The sequence below is a fragment of the Equus asinus genome, chromosome 14 (assembly GCF_041296235.1).
Source record: "Equus asinus isolate D_3611 breed Donkey chromosome 14, EquAss-T2T_v2, whole genome shotgun sequence".
Lineage (NCBI taxonomy): Eukaryota > Metazoa > Chordata > Mammalia > Perissodactyla > Equidae > Equus > Equus asinus.
The window spans coordinates 39,791,510-39,813,131 of record NC_091803.1 but is presented as its reverse complement, the minus strand read 5'-3'; the positions used below and the strand labels follow the sequence as shown (position 1 = coordinate 39,813,131).

Sequence of the window (21,622 nt, the reverse complement as noted above, 5' to 3'; positions counted from 1 at the left end):
ATATGTGAGTATGTGTGTGTTTAAAATCCCGAGGTACATGATATACTTTCATTAAGTGATTCCGGAGAATCCCTGGTCCAGCTTACCACTGGGAATTTAATAACTGTAACTAACTCCTGGTCTATTTGGGCTATTTATATATTTATTTTGCAGAACAGAACTCAAGCTCTCCTTTCAAAATGAAAATGCTTCTGGCCTTGCTTTGGGTTGCTGCATGGAGCGCTCCTTATGTGGGGTCAGCTGGTGGTCAGGGAGGGAAACCAAGGACATGCTGTTCCAACTCCTCATCTGGCTGTTAGCTCCAGGCCTGTCTCTTTTGCATCTGAAGGAATTTTTGACTTTATTGAAACCGTGTGGTGAAGTCTTAGCTTTGCTGGCTGAACCAGGAAAACTGATTTCCTGGCCAGCTCTCAGCTGTTGAGGTCATTGTTCTCATTTGGAGGCTGGAAATGCCATGTCATTTTTCCCTGTCTCTCTGCCTCTTGAGAAATCGGATTCCAGTGGCCCGTGACTGTGCCAGCTGGTTGGCTGGCCCCGAGCTGGAGTCAGCCGGTGGTCCTTGTCTGAGCTCTGCCAGGGAAGCAGGTGGCTCTGTTGCAGAGGGGTGACTGTGGTGGGCCACCTCTCTGGCCATCCACGCTGTCCTGGTGTCAGATGTAATGCAGCCTCTGTGTGCCTCAGTAGCGTTCTTGAAATCTCTCATGCCTTCCTTGGGCTGGCCTAGTTGCCTGCCTCTCTCCTTGTCAGGATTGGCTTCATCATCCTCCTCCTTGTCATTAGTATGGCCGCCATAATGGTGGCCACCACTTCTTAAGTGCCAAGGGTTGGGATAGGCAGTCATTGATTCTGTCATCACCACTACCATTAATAATGACTTCCATGATTATGGCAGCTCACATTTATTGAGTGCTGTGCTAGAGTCCAAGCTCTCAGCCAGCACACTGAGCTGCCTCTCAATGGAAAAATAAAACCACTGAGTTCCTACAGTGTGCCAAGCGCTGTGCCAGGCACTGGGAGACAGTGATGAGCCAGCAGACGTGTCTCACATCCTAGTGGGGAGGCAGATGGTAATCAGGGCTCACCTTAAATTATTTACAAAAAGAAGTGCCCTGAAGGAAGTGTGGGCTGTGTGAAAGCAGTAAAGAGCCACTTAGTGCCTGTATATAAATGGCCAAGGGTGGGGGTCAGGGAAAAGTGACATTTGAGCGGATGAAGTTGGAGGGAGGAGCCCTCAGGGGGCAGCAACAGGATATGCAAAGGCCCAGGAGTGAGCAACAGGAGATAGAGAGAGGACAGTTGTCCTTCCAGATGAGCAAACTGAGACTCGGAAGCTGAAGTGACCCTTGTCCAAGGTCACACAGCAAGGTAGGTGGTCACGCAGACAATTGAGCCTCCCTTGATTCTAAACCTCCTGTTGTTCCTCCATCTCCTTACGTGCCTTGTCCCAGCTGAAATCATCTTGTAATGGGACTGGCCAATGGGTGTCCCAGTGACCCTGGGACAAAGCCTGGACACGGAGCGGACAGTGGCGTGGTGAATTGGGACCTTGAGGGACTGGCGTGCCTGTTGGAGCCTGACCCGCTTTGCGTTCCTTCCTTCCTTCCTCCAGAGCGACTTCTCGGGCTGCTTTTCATCCCTCCTCACAGCGAGGCGATTCGAGCGCATCACCGAGTTCACCTTTGCTGCTGGAGTTTCTTAATGGTAACATCTTGTTATTATTAGATCGTTACATAAATTCATGTCAGCGCCTTTGGTAGATTGCCCTCTGAAGAGATCCTTTAGGAAGATAAAAGAAATTCATAGGAAAACAGTGTGAATGAGTTAGTTACTTGCATGCTGGCTTCCTGTGGCCCCAAATCCTCCTGAGAAAGGGCTGAGCATGGCACCTGAGGGTTGAGGGGGTGCTGTTCCATTTCTGAAAGCATCTCTTGGGGAGAACAGTCAAGAAAGGGCTGCCCCTCCTGGAGAGCATGGCCGTAAGTGAAGGATGACTTTGGAGGTGACCTCCAGACTCCGGCTCCCTGTTCAGGCATCCGCATTTTCTTTTGGGGTGATGAAGTGCTCTCAGATGGATTGTGGTGCTAAAAATCACTTCTCGTACACTTGAAATGGGTGGTTGTGTGGTTGCGAATTGTATCTTAATAAAACTGTTATAAAGAAGGGAATAGAAAGGAAAAACTCACCTCCCTTCATTCAGGCTGGAAAAATAAGAGGTGTGTGAGGGGCACGCTCAGCGATTTGGTAGAAGCTTTAAAAGGTTTCTAATTCTGCGATGTCAATTGTGCCCATAGTTGGGTGGTTCATCGATGGAGCCCCAGGCTTGGAGAGGGCTCGAGGGGCGCCCTGCAGGCTCAGAGTGCAGGGCCCACTGGTCAGTACACAGGCCCCACTCTGACAGCGAATGTGCCAGAATGTGCCTGCCGTGTGTAGAGCCCTTCATGGGATTTCTTCCCAGAAGTGATCCCGGGAGGCCTGCGGGGCTTGTCGGTGGGCACAGGCTTGGGAGGGCTGGGCCTGGGCTGGGGTTGGGTCTCTGCAGCCCCCTGCCTGAGGGCCCTGGGGGAAGTCGCTTCACCTTGGGCAGGGCACACGTGGATGTGCTTTGTGACTGGGAGGGCACCTGAGCATTTGGAAGCGTTCGTTCCTTCTGTTTTTTAACATGCGCGTACCCGCCATGCACAGGCGCGGGGGAAGGGTCAAGGTCGGCAGGATCTGTCCCGGGAGCCCACAGTCCAGAGCGGGGCTGCTCAGCCTCAGCTGGCTGACACTTCGGGCCATAGCCTCTGTTGTGGGGCTGTCCTGCGCATGGCAGGCTGGTTGGCAGCATCCCTGACCTCTACCCACTGGATGCCGGCAGCACCTCCCCTCAGTCATGATGACCAGACACGTCTCCAGGTGTTGCCAGGTGTCCCCTGGGGCTGGACTTACCCCTGACTGAGAGCCAGAGCTCTAGGGGGTGGGGCAGCTTGTTCCAGATCCCTGTGGTGGAGGAATGGAGGCAAGCACGTGGGTCTGAGAGAAAGGCCAGCAAGGGTGACAGCAGGTGGTAAAGGGGAGTTCTGACACATGGGCACGTGCAATGGCTTCTGGGAAAGCCATGTCACACATCGCGTTTGAGAGCGCTGGAGTGAAGCACACAGGCCTGAGTCTAGCTCCATTTGTCCCCTCCGTGACACTGGGGTGGTCACTCATCTCTTCGGGCATTGGTCTGCTCGGCTGTAAAGTGGAGGTGAGAAGGTGCCTCACTGCACTGCTGCAAGAGTGTTCTAGCACCTGCTCACGGTTCAGTGTGAGTGTGTGTGAGGAGGGCCTTGGATCTTGGGTGAGACTGTCCCGCTGTGTGGGGGAAACGGCTGAAGAGGCACCGGAGTGGAGCAGGGTGGCCAGGCGGAGAGAGTGGCTGGGATCCGGGAGGTTGGACGGGCTGTTCTCCAGGGGGCAGTGGGTGGAGAAGGGCGCTCTGAGAGGAGTTTGGGAGGTGGGCTCCGTGAAACAGATGGGCTACAAGGAGGGAGCTGTGGAGGGCGACGGCTGGGGTTCGTGGGAGGGGCACGTGTGTGTGTGTGGGATGTATGTGCAGCTGTGTGGAGCATTTGTGTGTGTTGATGGCGACACCAGCTGGGGACTCAACTGTTAGCAGTGCATCTGAGACGTCTAGGAGGCAATGATTGCCGGGTAGATGGTCATAGGATTTACTTATGGCTCTGGAGAAAAACTGTGGCTTTGTGCTTTTAGGGTCCTGGGGAAGTGACGTGATTTTCATGCCTTAGGTTTCTCTGGCAGCTTGGGGGAGAGATGGGAAGGCCTTTCGCTAGGACTAGAGTGCCTGTTGGTAGTCTTTATTTTCTTCTCTAGCTCCTGATGGACCCCTGGATAGGATAGCCTTGACACTCTTCTCTGGTTGACAGGGGCTCTCTGACAAACTGAAGTATTCCTACAGAATTGTATTCTTGCTGCCAGTAGTCGGGGGTCTCAAAAAGCTGCCCACATCATCATCACGTGATAATTAAGAGCACGAATTGAAACAGCTCTGGGGCTGCTGTTGCGTCACTGAGGCTTTTCTGGGAGGCTGAAATTCATGCAGAGGGAGGGAAGAACGCCCTCGCAGTTACTGCCATCTTGTGCGTAGCCTGAGGCAGGGGGCGGTAGTGCTTGGTTCTGATACGTCTTTCCCAGAGTGTGGGTTTTTAGGTGGCGGTGGTTGCCTCTCTCTTCTGAGGCTGTGCTGTTTAGAGCAGACTGCTAAGGGCGTGGGAGCCCCCAGCCCTGCTGTGGCTGTGTGCCGGCGTCCAGGCAGTTGTCTGTGTCTGCAGAAGAGGAGCGTAGTTCAGGCCTTGGCCTCTGCTGTTTCTGGGTGTTTTCTCTAAGGATGGTGACGGGTGAGGGGGGAGCAACGTGTGTGAAGATTCTTTGAGTTGCAAGCAAAAGAATGCCAACTCAGATTACTTAATAAAAACAAGCAAAACAAACAAAAAAAACCCAGAGAAACACTGTGGCTTATGGAACTGGGAAATCTGAGGGGATAGTGTCGGCTTTCCATAGACCTGGATCCAGAACAGTAGTGGAGTTAGCGGCCTCTGAGTCTGTGCCCCATGCTTTCTGCCTGGGCTGACTCCGTGCTTTGGCAGGCTTTCTCAGGGGGGCACACGCGGCCTGCCATGGCTCCAGACTGCCATTCTTCTCAGGGGGCAGAATCTCAACGAAGTGAGCCCCGCCATTCCTCCCTGAAGGGACCCTGACTAGCTGTGTAGGAGTCATCGGGCCTCCCCTGGCTCAGCCCTCCATTCTAGAGGGTGGGCCAGCCAGGGTCAGGTGATGACAGCAGGTAGGCACGGTGGGGCTCTGTGACTGACAGCATCTCATGAAGGGCAATTTCCAGAAGGAAGAGATGTGGGATGACCAAAAAAGGGCAGAGTTCCTGCCATCCAACAGCCACAGGAATTCCAGATTTCAGGTCTTTGAAGTGAAGAGTAGAGGAATTTCTCTGGACCAGAAGGGTAGGGAGCCTTACTTTTTGGCATAATACAGCTTTTGGGTCAGATTCATGTTTCTCTAATGATTGTTATAGGTGCTCTCTTTTGACGTCGGCCTCTAATGTCTTCGGTGTCCACAACTCATGGCATGGTGGGCAGCCCAGTTGTTAAATTTGGTTGAGGACTTTTAATTCTCATCTCTGCTCCTTGCTGGCTGTGTGCCTTTAGGCAAGTCTCTTGACCTCTCTGGGCCTCAGTTTCCAATGAACACCAAGCCTGCCTACGTCACAGGGGTTTGGGGAGGATCGAATGAGCATGCTGACTTGGTAAACTGAAGTTCTCAACAGACATTCCTGCTGCTGCTTACTGATGGTGGTGTTCTGGGGCACATGTGCTTTTTTCTAAATTACACAAAATCTCTGAATCTTTTTTTCCGGAAGTGTTACTCTCAGTTTTAGAAATGTTTTTATTTTATTTTATTTTAACCTATTTAACAATGTGAAGTGTTGCATAAGAATGAAATACAGATTGGAACCTGAGGTGGCTCTCGTATTGTTTGGCTTTGCCTGTTACTAGCTGAGGAGAAGCAGGCTGTGTGTTTCTTAAAATAAAGGAAAGATTGCAAACTCTTCTTGGCAGTTTAAGGGGGAGGGAATGGAATGACGGAGGAGAGGGGCAAAGCTCGAGGGGAAGCGGGGAGCCAGGCCAGAAGGTGTCACTGTGAGGCTGTGGCACTAAGATCTGCCCTTTCACTCTTCAGTGCTCAACACCAGCACGTGTGTCCCCAGGGCCTGACAGAGAAGAGGGCGGTGAATGGATTAGGAACCGTTTACTGGAGGTGTCATCTTGGTCAACATCCTTCACCTCTCTGAGCCTCGGTGTCCTTGTCTATACAATGGATTCATAATATTCCTTCCTCATAGGGTTTCTGTAAGGATTAAATAAAATGATCCAGGAAAGGTGCTTAGAACCCTGCCTGGCAGATGCTGAGGGCTCAGAGAATTTTCACTGGCATTTGTATGATGTCATAATGAATGGGTTTGATTTTTGCAATCCTTTGAGATAGGAAGGGCAGATGGTCGTTTTGAGGACCATGGACACTGAGATTCACACGTGTGCAGTAACGTACGTGAGATATCACATGGCTCAGGGATTAGCAAACCTTTTCTGTCAAGGACCAGCTAGTAGAAATTTTCAGCTTTGTGGGCCATGTGGTCTCTGTTGTAACTGCTCAACTCTGCCATTGTGGTGTGAAAGCAGCCACAGACTGTACATCAACTTATGGTTGTGGCTGTGTTTCAATAAAACTTTACTTATAAGAACAGGTGGTGGCTGGATATGGCCTGTGGGCTGCAGTTTGCTGACCTCTGACATAGCTGTTAAGTGGCCAGGTGTGAGTTAGGTCTTGAGTCTGGGTCTTCTGGCTTCAAATTCTATCCCTTTCCCACTCTGCCATGCAGCTTCCTCTTCGTGCATATCAGGAAAAGCTTGTTTGCCAACCAGGAACCAAACACTTGCACCTGGAGCCTATTAAAGCCTTTGGGAGAAGGGAAGGCTTCTGCTGTCCTCTGCTGACATGCCTGCAGATGTGTTTCCTCTCTCCTGACCTACTGTGTTTTGCTTCTCTCTCTGCTCAATGCTCCGGTGGGTGTCGCTGCCCCTCTGCTGCTTGTTGATGGTTCAGCCATCGTGAGTCTGACTCTCTTGAAGACCTTACCTGGAATGACAGGCCCCTGCTGGCACCCATCTCAGACTGCAGAGAGCAGATCAGCAGCCTCCCTGGTGGCCTGTTGGTTACTGCACAGCAGCCACCGACAGCATCTCCTGGGAGGTAGCTGGGACATCTGCTTTGTACTCCTGAGCTGCTGGAACAATCATGGGGGAGGGACGGTGGAGCGAAACCACCAACTCAGGAGAGTAAGTGGCCCCCAGTTATCCTGTGACCACTCAAGAAGAGGGTCCCATCTTGGCATTTGAGATTGTCAGCCTTGACCTCTGTTCAAAGGAAAGGGCGACAGAATCCAGTTATTGCTGCCAGTGTTCGCTCTAGGCAGACGGGAGGTAGAGATTTGTCGCTGGATTTCAGCCAGCTCTGCAGTAGCATTAGCTCTAGTTGACCCGAGCTGGGCTGGAAGAGGACGTAGTGATGACAGACAAACCACCGCGTGTGGCAGTCACCAACTTCCAAGGCAGCGTTTGAACCAGCACAAAAGAATTCCCAAAGCTCATTTAAAAACCGAATGAATCGGTTTATTTTCCACATGATAATGCTGTTGGTGCTTTATAAAGAATGAATAATAACAAGATTAGGAGCTTACAAAATGATAGGAGAATGGAACCTGTGCTGGCTGGCTTGTTTGAAAGTCGCTGAGTTCTCCCGCCTCTTAGTAATGAACAGCGTGTTTGAGGAGATTTTATGTTTGAGGGTTTTGCTTTTTGGATTTTTTGGGGAGGAAAATGGTTCCATAAATTGAAAGTATTGTTAATATTTTGAAAGTGTCAATTCTTTCGTCCTTGAGGTAGGAGTGTTAGTACTTAGTGTCCTTTCCTGAGAGGCTTAACAAAAAATGTTAATTATGTTTCGTTTACCGTTTAGGTAACTTCTAAAGGGAGATTGGTTGGGAATAATTATTTAAGGATTATTCTATTTTTAGAGTTGATGTTCAAGGATTATCTAAATTGTTACTAATCTATTACCTGGCTGCAGTTTACTCACTGCCTCTATTATAAATTTGCAGCAGGCATTAGCACCCTGTCAGAAATGGGTCACTATCTGTTATGGACTAAATTTTGTCCTCCCAAAATTCCTATGTTGAAGCCCTAACCCCCCAATGTGGCTGTATTTGGAGATACGACCTTTAAGGAGGTAATAAAGGTTAAATGAGGTCCTAAGGGTGGGGCCCTAATCTGATATGATGGATGTTCTTGTAAGAAGAGGAAGAGATGCCCAGAATGCGCACACACAGAGGAAAGACCACATGAGGACACAGCGAGAAGGTGGCCATCTGCTAGCCAAGGAGAGAGGCCTTAGGAGAAACCAACCCTCCCACACCTTGGTCTTGGGCTAACAGCCTCCAGAACTCTGAGAAATAAATTTCTGTTGTTCCAGCCCTCCACTCTGTGATATTTGGTTCTGTTAGCTCTCAGACACAAATACACTATTACCTGATGTCTCCTTTCCCAGCTTTTGACAGATGCAGGTTCAAATCCTGGGTCCACGGCTTACTAGCTGTGAGTACTTGGGACAAGCTGATTAATCTTTCCATGCCTCAGTTTCCTTTTCTGTAAAGTGGAGATAGTATATGTGCCAGAAGTTGTGTGCTCTGTGTCTGCGTGTTATATGTGTACATGTGGGAATGCTGAAAGGTGTTGGCTTCATCTGACCCTTGCTGTCTAATGGTAATCCGCATCCTGATGTTCCATGTCCCTGTGTGATCCTTTCTTGTTTCCAGTGACTCATTTGTCGGTGCTGGAGGAAAACACCTCGCAAGGATTTATGACCAAAGTGGTGTGGTGTGGGGGGGAAATATGTTGGTTCTGGAGTTAGGCTGCATGGATTTCCATCTCAGTTTTGCGTCTTTGTTGCGTGTGGCCATTGGCCATCTGCTTTCCTACTAAAAGCCTCAGTTGGCTCAGTTGTAAAGGGCTGGGAGTGGAGCTGGGCTGGATCGCTAGCATTCTTGTATGTGAAACAAACTGGATGATTTTGTGACTCCATATTAATAATCCAGATATGACTAGGTCCCTCCTGACTGTCCTTGTGATTTTTCTTCCCTGGCGAGGGTGTTAGTCTGTGTAGGGTCTTAAATGAAAGACATATTGATCTTCTTCATAGGCAGATCTTTTTGGTTACATTGTCTCACATCCCCACTGCTTGTCTCAGTGCCTGGTACGTATTAGATCCTTGATTATTTTTATTTTTCAATAGCTTTATTGAGATCCAGTTCACACATTGTGGGATTCACCCACCTAAACAATGCAATTCAGTGGTTTTTAGTATATTGAGTACTCAAATATTTTCTTTTCTCAATTTTTTAAAGTGAATGAATGAATTCTTTATCTATTGCTTCCTGTGTAGCATTCATTCATTCAATCCATCAGTATTGCTGAGTGCCTGCTGTGTGCAAGGGAAGGTGCTGGTTTCAACACTGGGCATCCAACAGTATCCCAATCTGATGAAATTCTCTGCCTTCATGGAACTCACATTCTTGTCAGGGGAATAATGTCAGCCAAGATGTGGTAGTGTTTGGCCTTCCCTCTCTCTTCTAGCTTCTCTCTAGCTGTTGATCAGAGCTACCTACTGATAACCTACGGTCCACTTTATCTTAGACTTCATTGTCCCTGTCATTCCCCAAGTTGCTAATAGATGTTCTATGTCATTGTGGTTTTCATCTGATCAGTATTCACTGGACATGGGGAAGGGGCCAAGGGCAGGGAATACGAGGTCGGAGGTTACACAATTCTGCGAGCTCCAGAGGATAAGACGTGAGGGGACCTCTCAGGATGAATATCTCCAGGATACAGGGCGTGGCTGCAGTGGTGGGTTGACGACTCTGATCTCTTCTGATCTTGTTCCCTTCCATTTGCCGTGATCTGTGGTGGTTATCATGCAGGGGGCTGATGTGAGCTCTGACTGCAGTGGGAAGAGGTGGCAGGCTTGCGTTGTGCTGGAGAGTGAAGCTGGAGATAGTCATTGCCCTTGGTCCCACGGAACACAGCCCTCATTCAGGACATCAACCAGGTCCCAAGATTCCATAAACCATCCTGGCATTCATCTTTTAAGTCAACTGAGGACCACAATAGGCCAGACCTCCTGAAGAAAAAGGCCTCATGGTCCTAGAAACAATATGGAACACTGAACAATCAGGAAGTTTGTTCAATAGGCATTTTTTGTCTTTCTACTTTGGGGAGGAGAATGGTAGGTAATCAGATTCACCAGAAAGGAGTCAAGATAGGGCTCTCATGGGGTCCTCTCCTACTTGCTCTCTCCTGTACATTGCAACGGTAGTCACCTGTCTTTGTGGACCGTGAAATAACAGCCAAGTGATCAAGAGAGTTCATAACGTTCACAGTAACTCGAATGGTGTTTTGTTTTCTTTGTACAGTTGTATAAACGTGTAACTTGGATGGCGCATATTAGGCTAAATGGCCACGTGGACTTCCTGAGTCTCTCCTCTAGTAATACTCTTATCCCAAGACTGTTGTGTGTATGTTGTGGCATAAAGCACAGGACTTATTACAGTCTGTCTTAATTCTATCCTGTATATCCTTGACATTCTTTGTATGACGAGAAGAGGATATACAAATGTAGTGTAAAAGGGGTTAAGTGAAAAAACCTCTGTAATATTGAATTTGAATTGGAAATAGCAGTGTGAATAGTGAGGAATTTTATCTTAAAAATAAATATGTTTGTATACCTGTCTATGTATATATTCCTATGTGTAGATAATCTGTAAAGTCTCAGGATGACAACACTAATACTACTGCCACAATGTAACAGCTGAGAACAGATAAAAATTTTCACATACGCTTTCCCCATTCTTGACAAATATTCATTCTGTATCTGCAGTACCTGAGCATGTAGCTGATACATACTTCACTCTTTCCCTTCAATCTTTGTGTAGTCTTAGTTCTGTAAGTTTATATACATCCTGTAAGTTTTCTCTCCAGTTCTGTTGGTATCTTGCTGGTCATTTTGGCTACCTTAAGCTTATTCTCAGGTAGATTCTGCAGGGAGGGCTTATGGGAAGAACATTCCCAGAGTTCTTACCTTGGGACCAGTTTGTGCTCTTTATATTTGAAAATCAATTTGGTGGGTCTCCAATCCTTAGATCACATTTTCTTGAGAATCTTAAATATGTTACTACATTTTGTGGAAGCATTGCTGTCAAAGTTGGATGATAAACTAATTTTCTTTCCCTTAGAAGTGACTTCCGGAAGGAATGCTCTTTAAAGTTCAGTAATTTTTCTAGACTGGATCTTGGTGTTGCTCATTCAGAATTAGCGTTCTCAGGGACATGATGGGCTCTTTCAATAAGTGATTTCCAATCTCTTTATTTCAACAAAATTCTTTTGAATCATAGTTTAGTATCTGTTCCTTCCTTTTCTCCGGGGCCTTCTGTTTTCTGTATGTTGGATCTTATTTGCTTGTCTTTAATATTTGTCACGTTCTCTCAAGTCTTTTTATCACTTTCTTCATTCCTTTTAGGTTTTGTTTTTGTTTTTACAGCTTGTTCTTTTCACCTTCTAGCTGTTCCCTCTAGCTTGCTCTTTGTTTCTGAACTTTTTCTTGAATTTCCTGAGTCTTGTCACCTCATTATTGCGTGTGTCTAATTCTGTTTCATGTTGTTCTTTCGTGTCTTGTATCACTTCGGTATTGTCTTTGAGCCTCATTTGAAAGAGAAGCTTCCAGTTACATGGGTATTTCTGGCTGCCTGCGTTATCTGTAGATACATTCTGCTACTTATTTTCTTTTCTCTTGTAACTTTGTATGGGATTTTATCTGGATACTTTGTTGCTCTTCTTTATGCTAGTCAGGAAACAGCTTTTGGAGGGAGGTGAGGTTGAGGCAGCTTTTCTAACTTTACAGAGCTCCCCCTTCTGTTTTCATGTAGCTGTCAAGTGTATGGCAACTTGTTTTCGGAAACTTCCTGCCTCTGTTCTCCCTGAGGTTTATCTAGATCTTCTCTTTCCTCCATCCCTAGTGTCTCTATACTGCTCAATTATGATTCCACTCTAGTCATTTTCTTTTCGCTGTGGGGCCCTGTCCTGGAAGAGACTCCTGGCGGGCCACTTTTGGAGAATGCATGGAGGCCAGCCAGCATCAACCGCATCAACCTTACTGGAGGTCTCCTGCACTCACTTGCTACTGGGAGAGGGCAAACCCGGCCTAGTTTTATTGTAGTTCTTGGCCTGGCATGCTTTCCTCTCCAGGGAATTCCTGTTGGTGATTTGGGGGTTCTTTTCTCAAGGTGTCTCATCAGATGTCCTGTTGTTTCCCTCCGCATTCTCCTACACTGATGTCCCTGCCACACAGAGCTTGTGGCTGTTGGTTTGTCCTTACCTGCTTATATTGTGGGGTCCCTTGTCGACTAACTTTGTTATATTATCCGTAGACTTTTAGTTTTGCTATTTGGTGGTTGCTTTATTTCTATATGTGTGTGTATATGTATATTTAGAGATTTAGAGAGAGAAAAAATTTTGCTGCTGTCACTCTTGTCTTCCCAGAATCCCTTTCTAAATAGACATTTTAAATAATACTAATAAGTCCCCTCTTAATAATAATCACACCAAACAAAGCACAAAAGAAGGAAGCTGCCAGTGAGGGTGAAATTGAAGGCGAGCAGTCAAATGATAATCGACGGATTGATTATAGGGGATCAGAGCTCACTTTTCTTCACAAAAGTGGTTACTCTGATGGCTCCTAACAACATTCGTTCATTCAGAGCGGAGCTTCCCCCCAGGGTCCTGCAAGAGGGCTCATGGGGCCGAGGGAGTGATTCCCTCCATCCTCGTCCTCGTCACTCTCGGAGGGATGAAGGTGGCAGGAGACCCCGGCCAGTCTCCTCCAGTCTGAGCGGCTCCCACTCTTCGTCCACAGCGGGACATGGAAATGTCATCGTGAGCCTTGCTTAAGGGGTTATTTACTCATCAGACAGTCCTTATTTTTACAAGACTCCCTAAATTTTTATTTTGAAAGATTTCAAACCTACAGAAAAGGTGCAAGATAGTACGACGAACTGGGGTACACATACCCTACCCCTAGACTCACCAGTTGTTAATGTTTTGCACATCTGGCTTTGTTCCCACACCCTTTTTCTTAATAAATAAATGAATGAATAAGCACATACACATGTGTGTGTATATAACTTTCTGACCTGCTTGAAAGTTGTTTCAGACATTGTGATTCTTTGCCTCTAAATCCTTCTACATTTATTTCCCAAGAGCGAGTACTGTCTCCTGCATGGCCACAATATTATTATCATGCCTGAGAAAACTGATAATAATTCCGTAGTATCTAATGTATAGTTCCCTAATTAGTTCCTAAAGTGTCCTTTTTTTTTTTTTAGCCATTTCTCACCTAGATTCAGGATCCAAGCAAGGTTTGTGCATTGCTCTTGGTTGTCATGTCGTCCGCCCGTCCCTGAGCCTGACTTCTGTGCCATGCGCTGTGCTGGGTGTTGGAGGTACAGACTGGGCCACGTTCCTGCTTTTACGGAGCTCATGGTCTAGAAGCAGCCGTTACAAATAAAAGCAATAAAGATTTGGACTTCCCAGATGTTCCTGCTGGTCACTTTATTCCAAAGAGTTTCAATTCACCTTTCTAACAAATAGCATCCAGTTCCCACCATGCCTGGTCGGCATCTTGGAATCCATAGGAATCCACTCCTGCTTGGGCACTGACCTGTAGAAAGCCATGGTAACCAACTTCCAGGCACATGGTCCTGGCCCTCTTGTATTTTCTCCTGGGAGCCTGGAGGCCAGAGAACAGACACTTCTTACATTTAGTAGTGACGTCTATATTTTTTCAATAATTCACCCCCAAGGTGTGGGGTGGAATTGAACAGAGCAGAAAATGCCTTAATCAAGTGAAGACAAGTAGCAGTGACAGCTTGAAGGAGCCTCCTTTTCTTTTTGCTTTGTCAACCCCTAGTTATTAGCTGTCGAGGGGAAAATAGTTGTGTTTCCTTCGAAATGTGTTGTAGTTGGCTGGATCCTTTGGGACTGATTTTGCATAAAGGCAAATATGCCCATTTGCGCAGGCCCATGACAGTTTTGCCATGTTCGCTGAGCCATAAGCCAGCTTGTAGGGAAGGCTATTGATGTGAACCAGAACTTAAAACTCTTTGGTGGCTTAATTTTTATATTATATCCTTGCTTTGGCCCTGAAATTTCCATCTACAGCTGTTTCCAGAATTTGTCAGAGTGCCAGCGTTGATGTGTAGAAAGGGACTCAAACTGGAATTCCTACGGGGGCCAGGTGGGTAATGGAATTGAGTACAGCAGATCATGTGTGAGAGGATAGGGAGTAGGGGAGTCTTGGGGAAACTGGAAGGCACCTGTCCAGTCTGAAGGAGCAGCGACTACTCAGTGCCACCCATGAGTGTGGCCTGAGGGCACGGGGGCTCCGTGGGGTCAGGCACTTGGCTTTTTCAAGAGAAGTTGAAAAATACCCCCCTGAGCATAAGCAAAGCATGTCTGTGAGCCAGACAGTCCTTGGGGCTGGGACGCTGGCAGTATCTACCCTCCTTCAGTAACCTCTGTCTTTTTCTCTCTCTCTGCTCCTTGGCTTCCAATGCTGTGTTTTGTTGTTATCTTTTTATTTTTGCTTCATTCGTAGTCCACATTTCCTGCCTATGGTCTCAAGAGGCTGGGGTTTGATGAGACTATTGTGATTTGTTCAAGAGCCAAATTGAGTTTTCAATCTGGTATTCAGATGCGGGGCGTCTGTCTCTCCAATCGCTGTATCAGTAACAACAGCTCCTCCACGGCCGTCAGCATCCCCAGACACCGCGCCACCTCCTAGAAAGAGAGAGACCCTTCTAGCCTTCCCCGACTTCCTCACAGGCAGGTTGCACGATAACAGTGCTGCTCGCCCCCCTTCATTCCCAAATGCCCTTGAGTGTTCTCTGGGTTCTGTCTGAGGGGTCCTGCCGGCATTGCCACAAAGGAGGCGGGCGGATTTCCTGAACTACCTGCCTCTGAACCGTGATATTCATCAAAGTAATAATAGTAGCTGGGTCTTGTCATTCCCAGATACTATTGAATATTTAATATGCTGCGTTTACATTTACCAAGCACATTTTCCTGGCTTTTCAGTGCCCGTTATGAGCTCTTCGGTTAACCCTCTCAACCCTGCTGTGTGGGCCATTACTATAAACCCATAGTTTTGTTGGTTGGGAGTCTTTCTTAAGGATTTGTTTTTTAAAACTTTTTATTTTGAAATAATCTTAAATTTGCTGAAGAATTGCAAGAATAGTAGATGAACTCTTGTGTATCCTTCAGCCAGATTCACTAATTGTTAGTATTTGCATATTTGAGAGAGATCTACCTATCTATCTGTATCTATATAATTACCCATATAAACTTCTTTCCAGATCCATTTAAGAGTTAGTTGCAAACATCGTGACCTTTTGCCCACAAGTCCTTGTATTTCTTAAGAACAAGGACACTTTCTTACATAACTACAGTGTGATGAAAAAATTCAGGAAATGTAACATTGATACAGTATTACTATGTAAAGTACAGCCCATATTCCTATTTCACCAATTGGGCCAGTTGAGCCTTTGATGGCCGTTTCTTTGCCTGATCCAGGATCCGACCCAGAATCAGGCATCGTATGTGTTGTCCCGTCTCTTTAACCTCTTGTAATCTGGAACACTTTTGCAACTTCTCTGTTTTTCATGACCTTGACTTTTTTGTACTCCTCTTCTGGCCAGTCGCTTTGTGGAACACCCTTCAATTGTGGTTTGTCAGCTGTTCCCTCATGATGAGACTCAGGTTATATGTTTTTGGTAAGTTCTCAAAGGTTTTAAATCCATTTCCTCTTGGCCTGATAAAGGGACACTAGCAAGTAGATGTCTGGTCGTACAGATGGCAAAGCTCTGTAGGTATCAAGAGGTGAAAGTCAAGAGCAGAGGTGGCACTTGGTGGCCCCTGGCAGAATTCAACTCACAGGTGTGTTTCGTTTGGCATCTGAGACGTTTTTAAAAAATTGTGAATCAATGTTTTAGGACCTTGAAACTTCACAGAGAAATCCAGTATTCTAGCTACTTTTGAAGAATTGAAAATCTGGCAACACTGGGACCACATGCCTGTGTGCCTGGGGTTGGGTTTTGATGCCCCTCCAGATGGGCATGCGCTGTCCGCTTCACAATGCCGCCGGCGCCTCCCCCCGCCACCTCCCCGCACAATGCCCAATGCGCATTTCCCGGGTCTGCTTCCCTCCTTCTTTTACTTGCCTGGCCCTTGTAGGTCCCTGACCCTGAAGCTTCTGGGACAGGCTTGCAGTTGTGCGCTCCCTGTGTTCTGCTCCCGTATGCCATATGCATTTTTCTTTGGGGCCCATCAGGAAACGATTTGCCATTTTGTATCTGCGCCTAGTGCCTATTCTCCCCTCTTTTGGGAGGTTGGATATCCATTCCTATGCCCTCTGTGTGATACAGTTTGCATTCGCTCTTCCCAAAGGTGGATTGTCACATGGATGACCTTAGGCTCTCATGGAAGGAGACTGGCTCCAATGGAAGCCCCATGCAGTGCGCGGCTCCTTCAGCTCCCAGTGAATGTGGAAAATGCTCCATCCCTGGAGGGACCCACACCAGCCTGGGGAGATCAGACAAGTGTTTTCTGAGGAGACGAGATGAATCAAGTTAGGAGGGGGAGAGGCCAGGGGAAGAAGACTCGACACTGATGCCTGACCTGGAGATGCTTCCAGGACGATTCGAGCGTCACTGCAGGTCTTCCTGAGCCCTTCGCTTCCGGGGAGTGACTACAGTGACACTGGACCCCTGGTTTACAACTTATAAATAATGCTAATAACAGTGATAATAATACATAATAACAACTAACATTTATTTAGTACTTATTATATGCCACACTTTATATAGATTTACATTTGCATACATACACTTATTTTAATTCTCCCTGTAGCTTCTGAAGCAGGTTCATTTTATCATCCCATTTTACAGGTGATAAAACCAGGGCCCAGAGAGGTCAAGTGACTTGCCCAAGGTCACACAGAGGCAGAGCCAGCATTCGCATTAGGTCTGTCTGACCCCAAAGCAAACACTTCATGGCACAAAGGGCTGAAGTGGGCGGTGAGCTGCCTTCTCAGTACATAAATGTCCCAAGAAGTAACTTGAAAGAGTTTTGAGTGAGTGAAATGACAGTCGAGTATGATTCAGGCTATTAAGTTTGGAACCCTGTGATTTTCCCGTGGTGCTCAGGATATTTTGGGTGTGTGTCATCTGCAATTAATTACCTTCATGAGTTGCTCGAGTTGTTTGGGCTGTTTCCCGGGCTCTGGGTATGAAATGTGGGGGCCAGCATGCCGTTCGGAGTGGAATTTACCAGGTGGCTAATGAGATGGGGTTTATAAAGAAATAGTGAATTGATGGGAACGAGGGAGCGAGCACTAAAAATCAAACAAGCTTTTCACAGCTCCCCTCTCCCTCCAGCTGGCGCGTGAGATGCCACAGAGCTCAAGTTGAGAACAGTCAAGGAGAAATGCAGGCTTCCTGGAAGTTAAGTCTCCTGGCAGCCCTTGCCCTGTCTTCTTAGAGAAAACATCTAGAAAGAGGAGAAATAGGCAGAGATATCTTGTTTGTGAGAAGAGCCACTGTTTTCTGAACAGTGTTAGAAGAAGGATTATTGTTCTTGTCTGGGTCCTCATTCTGATTAGGATGTGGCAGGAGAGCACAGGGCAACGAGTGGTTCTCTGGCTTGATGTGGCCCCGAAGTATCCTGGAGGCTTGTTAAGATGCAGATTCCAGGCCCAACCCAGGGTGTGCGATTGCTGAGCTCTGCAGCAGGCCTGGGAATCTGCTTTTTACTTTTTCCTAAGTGTGTTCATGTGTTTCCTACAAGCAAAACATTCTCCTTCATAATTGCATACAACAATCAGAATCAGAAGATTAACATCGGCACATTTTTCCTCAGTCTGGAACAGTTTCTTTCTCTTCTTGACCTTTGTGACCTTGACATTTTTGAAGATTACAGGCCAGTTAATTTTGCAGAATGTTCCTCAATTTTAAGGTCGTGTCTGCCACTCTGCTCCACTGTGAAGTTACTCTTTTCTGCTTTGCAGTTAATAAGTATTTTGTGGGGAGGTAGTTGGAGCCTATGTAAATATCTCATTATGCATTAAATTTTCCATTTATTTAAGGATTCGTAGATTTCTGTATTATTCAGTAGCTCATAATCCATTACTATCACTAATTTAATGTTCAGGTTGTCCCAGATTTGTCCAGTAGGAATCCTTATGAGCTGGCTTCTATGTCCTATTGAAATGACCCCATGAGTTGACACTGACACCTTGACTTCCAGTCCAACACCACGGTGGTGCCATCTGGTCTTTGCACTTTACATGTTTGTTACTCCTGTCTCTGACAGCAAGTAACCTGCCTCCCGTTGTCTGTAATATATTTAGTCATTTGATCACTCCCCCATATGTTACTGATCTCCCCTGGCTTCGGATTGAACTGTTAAGGAAGGGAAGGCAGGGCTGGGAGAGACCTGCTTTCTGAATGAGCTCCTGCAGCTGATTCCATTGTAGGAGATCCTCCATCCTCTGACCATGTGGGAGGAACCCTGGCTAGTGCTCAAGAGTGTGGACTTTGGAGTTGCCCAGATGCCAATCCTGATGTCTCTCCTGGGTGACCTCGTCCAGTCACCAACCCCGAGGAGCCTCTGTTTGCTATTTGGTCAAGGGCAGACAATGGTATTACTTTATGGTTGTGAGGGCTAAAATGAGCTAACTAAGATCCAGCACCTCTTCTCAAGGTCTCACAGTCTAGAGACGGGGAGATGAGCTCAGGTAGGGTATTAAAGAGTTAGACTTGTTGAGAGAGAAGCTTGCCTGGGATGTGGTGGGGGCAGAGGGAGTGGTCACAAACCCCGGTGGTAGAGGTGGGGTTAGCAGCAAGGGCTTCAGAGAGAAGATGGCCTTTGAGGAGACTTGCAAAATTTGTAGGTGTTCTCCAGGGAGCTGGAGCAGATGGAGGAGTTGCAGACAGGGGTCGGATCAGCCTTAGCAAGGCACAGGTGTTAGAAAGGCCTGGCTGGTGTGGGTAAGAGCAAGGAGCTGATGGTCAAATCCCAGAGTGGGCGTGGGGTTCTGAGCTACTCTGGGAGCCCTGGGCAGCTGCAAGATGGGGGAGGGACGAATCCAGCCTGAAGAGCACTGTGTGTTGGAGGGGGCAATAGCCTCTGTGAAAGCCTGGAGTGGGCTCCCCACAATGCACCTGGGGGCGGGTGCTCTGAGAGGCATCCTTTTCTTCCCACCCCACCCACCTCACTGCCCGGATGCTGGCTGGCTTGCTGGCTTTTATTGCTGCAAACTTCTTTTGACTGTTCACTGTATTACAACGGGAGTATGGAGGAGTGGTCAGCTTCTGGCTCCTCGCTCTACTCCTTGCTCGCTTGTGACTTGCCTGGAGAATTGCTGAGTCTCCCTCTAGGTATCCAAATCCATAGATATTGAAACAACTGGGCTGACCTCACTCCCCTCCCTCCCTTCCCTAGTCAGTGCTGGACAAGTGTTAGCTACTAGCCATGGTCGCAGTGAAGATTAAAGAGGCTGTGAACGAGGAAGTCTTCTGAGAAAGACAATGCAGAACTACATGTGCTCATCCTAGCAGCAGGCCTGAGAGGTTCTAACGCCTCAATAATGGGGAAGGGGCTGGAGTTGTGGGTTGGGGGAGACTAACGGGGAGCAGACACAGTTTGGGAAAAATGACTTCAGCTTTGACTGTGTTATTCTGCAGTGAGCTTGACCTTGAATGCTTAGGCGTGGCTGTAGACACAACAGAGCTGGGCAGTTTATGCCTCCCTTCCTGCCTTTTGTCGGTGGCTGCTTGGGACTGGTTCCTTAGCCGCATTCCTTCAGTAGTCAGGCATGGTTATGGGAGCGCCTACTCAGTACCCATGAGACAGTACCCTGAGATGCCCTCATGCCAGTCTGGCTGGGGAAAGCAGAGTTCCTGTAGGTGCGTCTTACCGTTCAGTTGTGATGTCTGTGCATCACCAAATGCACCTAACAGGTTTGCTGGTTTTGTTTTGAGTAATTAGCCTTTGAGTGCTGCTGTCTGGGGTTGCCGGTTGTTTATCCTGACATTGGGGCAGGCATAATTGCTCTGACTCACAAACATTAATTATCGCAGACACTGGAAGCTGTTTGAGAGGTACTTGCCACCTCCTAGATGATTTGCTTCCTTTCCTGATGCTTTTAAAGAAAACTGCGGGGTGGCCAGCAGGCGTATTTGGGGCTTGGGAGGGAGTTGGCTAGGCCTTTTGGAATCCTCCGGATGCGTATCTGAGTCCTTCTCTCTGTCTCCACCGCCAACACCCAGTCCTGCTGGTCCTGGCTGGCATCATTTCTTGTGTGGATGATCACAGTAGCTTGCTTCTGGTCTGCACACTTTTCCCATTTCTACTCCCACCCCTGCCCCTTTCTTTCCCCACATAGCATGTCCTTCCCCTGCTTGACGCCTTTTATTGGCTGCCCTCCTCATAATGCTCACACTTCTTACCACGCCCCCTTGGGGGGGTCCTCATGATTTCTTGCCTGCTCCAGCCTCGTTGGCTTCCCTGAGTTCTGGGAATAGATCTTCTCCCTGGCTCGTTCCTCTGCTCAGAACCTCACTACTCAAAGTGGATCCAGTGTGTGGCAGTGCTGGCATCTGCAGAGGGCTTGGTAGCAATGCTGAGTCTCAGGCCCCACTGTAGTCACTCATGTCAGAATCTGCATTTTAGCAAGACCTCCAGGTGACCCCTCACCCCGCTTTCACATGGTGCACTTCTTCACTTCCTGCAGGTCTTACTGTCACGTTTCCGAAAGGCATTCTCAGACTGCCCTATCTAAAATACCCCCTTACTCTCTCTCTCTTTCCCTTTATTTATTTTTAAATTCAGACACTTTTTTGGGAGCAGTTGTCGATTTACAGAAACATGAGCAGAAAGTACAGAGAGTTCCCACACACCCTTCATTGCCCTCCTCCCCAGTCTTCCCTGCTGCTAACATCTGGCATTGGTGTGGTACATTTGTTACAGTTGATGAACCGATGCTGATAAATTATTATTCACTACAGTCCATAGTTTACGTTAGAGCTCACTCTTGGTGTTGAACATTCTATGGGTTTGGACAAAATATGACATGCGTCCACCAATGTAGAATCATACTGGGTAAGTCTCACTGCCCTAAAAATCCCCTGTGCCCTGCCTGTTTATCCCTCCCTCTAACCCCTGGCCACCACTGGTCTTTTTACTGTCTCCATACTTTTACCTTTTCCAGAATGTCATATACTGTAGTTGGAATCAGAGTTTGTAGCCTTTTCAAATTGACTTCTTTCACTTAGCAATATGCACTTCAGTTTCCTCTATGTCTTCTCATAGCTTTGAGGCTCATTTCTTTTCATCACTGAATAGTATTCTATTCTGGATATACCACAGTTTGTTTATTCATTCACCTGTTGAAAGACATCTTGATTGCCTCCAAGTTTTGCCAATTATGAATAAAACTGCTGGAAATACTGAGTGCAAGCTTTTGTGTACATGTAAGTTTCAACTCCTTTGGGTAAATACTAAGGAGCGTGATTGCTGGGTCACGTGGTAAGAGTATGTTTAGTTTTGGGGGAAATTACCGAACTATCGTCCAAAGTGGCTGCACCATCTTGCCTTCCCGCCAGCAATGGCTGAGAGTTCCTGTTGCTCCACATCCTCTCCAGCATTTGGTGGTGTCAGTACTTTGGATTTTGTTCTAACAGGTGTGGCTTGCTTTAGCTTTTAATAGTACTCATTGTTATCTGAAACCTGTTTGTTGACTGGTTTGGCCACCTCCCTTTGTGAATGTCACTCCCGTGAGAGTAGAGACCTAGTCTTTCACGTTCCCTCCATTTCTGTCGTCTAAACAATACCGGCTGCATAGTAGGTCC

The 21,622-nt window shown here is 47.3% G+C and overlaps 1 protein-coding gene across 18 annotated transcripts in view; it reads left to right on the top strand.

Moving 5' to 3' along the window:
• The window catches only part of SNX29 (sorting nexin 29), a 577,711-nt gene that overhangs the window by 151,672 nt on the left and 404,417 nt on the right, over window positions 1-21,622 (top strand). For 12 of the 18 annotated variants that reach the window (XM_070484908.1, XM_070484911.1, XM_070484907.1 and 9 more), the window contains one exon: window positions 13,043-13,075. The exons of 3 other annotated variants lie outside the window; for them this stretch is intronic. In XM_070484908.1, the coding sequence (XP_070341009.1) occupies window positions 13,043-13,075 (33 nt within the window). Of the gene's footprint in view, window positions 1-1,609; window positions 1,702-13,042; window positions 13,267-21,622 lie in introns of those variants that run through there. 3 more of the 18 variants (XR_011494296.1, XM_044747520.2, XR_006513608.2) reach the window with 3 other exon arrangements.